Source organism: Labrus mixtus, chromosome 23 (genome assembly GCF_963584025.1).
Source record: "Labrus mixtus chromosome 23, fLabMix1.1, whole genome shotgun sequence".
NCBI lineage: Eukaryota > Metazoa > Chordata > Actinopteri > Labriformes > Labridae > Labrus > Labrus mixtus.
In genome coordinates this window covers 20,582,182-20,584,681 of record NC_083634.1, presented here as the reverse complement: position 1 = coordinate 20,584,681, position 2,500 = coordinate 20,582,182, and the positions used below count along the sequence as shown (strand labels likewise).

At 35.7% G+C, this 2,500-nt stretch overlaps 2 protein-coding genes across 5 annotated transcripts in view; one reads left to right on the top strand and one right to left on the bottom strand.

Annotated features, from left to right (window-relative positions):
- LOC132958482 (uncharacterized) overlaps positions 1 to 337 on the bottom strand; it is a 1,295-nt gene extending 958 nt beyond the window's left edge. Inside the window, exon 1 of the mRNA XM_061031344.1 lies at positions 25 to 337. Coding sequence (XP_060887327.1) covers positions 25 to 322 — 298 coding nt within the window. The 5' untranslated portion in view covers positions 323 to 337. The remainder of the gene's footprint in view (positions 1 to 24) is intronic.
- hmgb2b (high mobility group box 2b) overlaps positions 1 to 2,500 on the top strand; it is a 100,578-nt gene that overhangs the window by 65,384 nt on the left and 32,694 nt on the right. The gene's annotated exons all lie outside the window — the stretch shown is intronic.

Here is a 2,500-nt window from a genome sequence, read left to right as displayed (position 1 = left end):
CAGAAGTTTAAAAATGAAACTTACCGTCAGCTGAGACAGCCAGGACACAGGAGAGGACCAGAACCAGAACCATCCTCAGAGACCTGAAGCAGAGACCTGAACCAACCAGAGACCTGAACCAACAAGAGACCTGAACCACCTGTAGACCTGAACCAACCAGAGACCTGAACCACCTGTAGACCTGAACCACTCGTAGACCTGAACTGGTCTGAGGACCTGAACTCGTCTGAGGACCTGAACTGGTCTGAGGAGGACTCACAGAAACTCTTTCAGCAGCTGAACTCTCAGACCCAGATGAGCCAATGGGATGTTGTGATGTCATCAGTATCCGGGTAAAGGCCGCCTGCTGCTGCTGCTCATGAAGTTAAAACCAGACAGACAGCAGATGAAGTCTTTACTAACACCGTGTGTTTGAATAATTATAACTTTATTTATATAGCACCTTTACAAACAGGAAGTCAATAAGACAATAAACAGCAGCAGTCAGACAAACAGAGACATACTGAAGAAATACATAAACACAAACAGCAGGAATAAGATAAAGACAGTTAAGACTATAAACCAATCAAAGTAAAGAAACATTCAATTGGTTTATTTCAGAGTTTAGCTTTCCTTGTTATTTTTCCCGTCTATCCGTTGTTTGTTTCCCTTCTGTGTTTTAATCGAAGGCTGCGTCCAAACTGTGATTTTTGCTCAAGAAGGTTCCTAACTGAGTGAAATGACCCAGAAGCATTTAAGAGGCGGCCATGATAAGAGTCGTTTGAATTCTCTAAAAGCAAAGGAAAGGTGGGTCAATGCTTCCTTTATAACCTCCTTTAGGATACACTGGACCGTCCTTTACCAAAGGAGATGAGATATGACGTCCCACAATTCCTTGCGGCCGCAACATTTAAAGCCAGTCGCGAATCCGACCGTTCAGGAACATTAACGATGATCGTAAAGGGATGCAGAGCGTGTAAGTTACCTTTGTAATAATAAAAACTGCTCAGATAATGTTCAAAGCACACGATCATTTGCTTCTGAACAGTATTCAGAGGTTTGTTTGAAACTAGAGAGAGTCAGTATGAACTAAGGGGACCAGGTGTGTATAAAAACAAAGGTAAGAACAAACAAAAAGAACAGGTGTGTATAAAAACAAAGGTAAGGACAAACATAAAGAACAGGTGTGTATAAAAACAAAGGTAAGGACAAACATAAAGAACAGGTGTGTATAAAAACAAAAAGAACAGGTGTGTATAAAAACCAAAGGTAAGAACAAACATAAAGAACAGGTGTGTATAAAAACAAAAAGAACAGGTGTGTATAAAAACAAAGGTAAGGACAAACATAAAGAACAGGTGTGTATAAAAACAAAGGTAAGGACAAACATAAAGAACAGGTGTGTATAAAAACCAAAGGTAAGGACAAACATAAAGAACAGGTGTGTATAAAAACCAAAGGTAAGGACAAACATAAAGAACAGGTGTGTATAAAAACCAAAGGTAAGGACAAACATAAAGAACAGGTGTGTATAAAAACCAAAGGTAAGGACAAACATAAAGAACAGGTGTGTATAAAAACCAAAGGTAAGGACAAACATAAAGAACAGGTGTGTATAAAAACCAAAGGTAAGGACAAACATAAAGAACAGGTGTGTATAAAAACAAAGGTAAGGACAAACATAAAGAACAGGTGTGTATAAAAACAAAGGTAAGAACAAACATAAAGAACAGGTGTGTATAAAAACCAAAGGTAAGAACAAACATAAAGAACAGGTGTGTATAAAAACAAAGGTAAGAACAAACATAAAGAACAGGTGTGTATAAAAACAAAAAGAACAGGTGTGTATAAAAACCAAAGGTAAGGACAAACATAAAGAACAGGTGTGTATAAAAACAAAGGTAAGGACAAACATAAAGAACAGGTGTGTATAAAAACAAAGGTAAAGACAAACATAAAGAACAGGTGTGTATAAAAACCAAAGGTAAGAACAAACATAAAGAACAGGTGTGTATAAAAACAAAGGTAAGAACAAACATAAAGAACAGGTGTGTATAAAAACAAAGGTAAGGACAAACATAAAGAACAGGTGTGTTTCAGTAAAGGGTTAACTTGTGGAATTAAGAATGTGTAGTTCACTTTCCAGATTTAAATGTTTGTTTTAAAAATGCTGTTTAACAAATATAAAAGGTCGGTTTGATTATTTCTTGAGAGTGACTTCTGTTTCGTTTTTTGTTTGTTTCATTTGTTTTGTTGTGAAATAAATTCTGAGAACAAATTTTGTTCTGATATGTTTTTTGTTTTTGTAACCTAGTCGTGTCTTAAATAATAAGATTTGTAATAAGGGGAGGTGTAATAAGATTCAACTTCAAAAAAAAGTTTAGTTTTTTTCTTGTGACTGAAATAAATGATTACTACTTATAAAAAAATCAAAGAATAAAAAGAATAATATGCCTTGAAGAACTTTAAACTCTTAAAGCCAGAGGTGAACTATGAACATTATGCTGATGTTGTAAAGCGA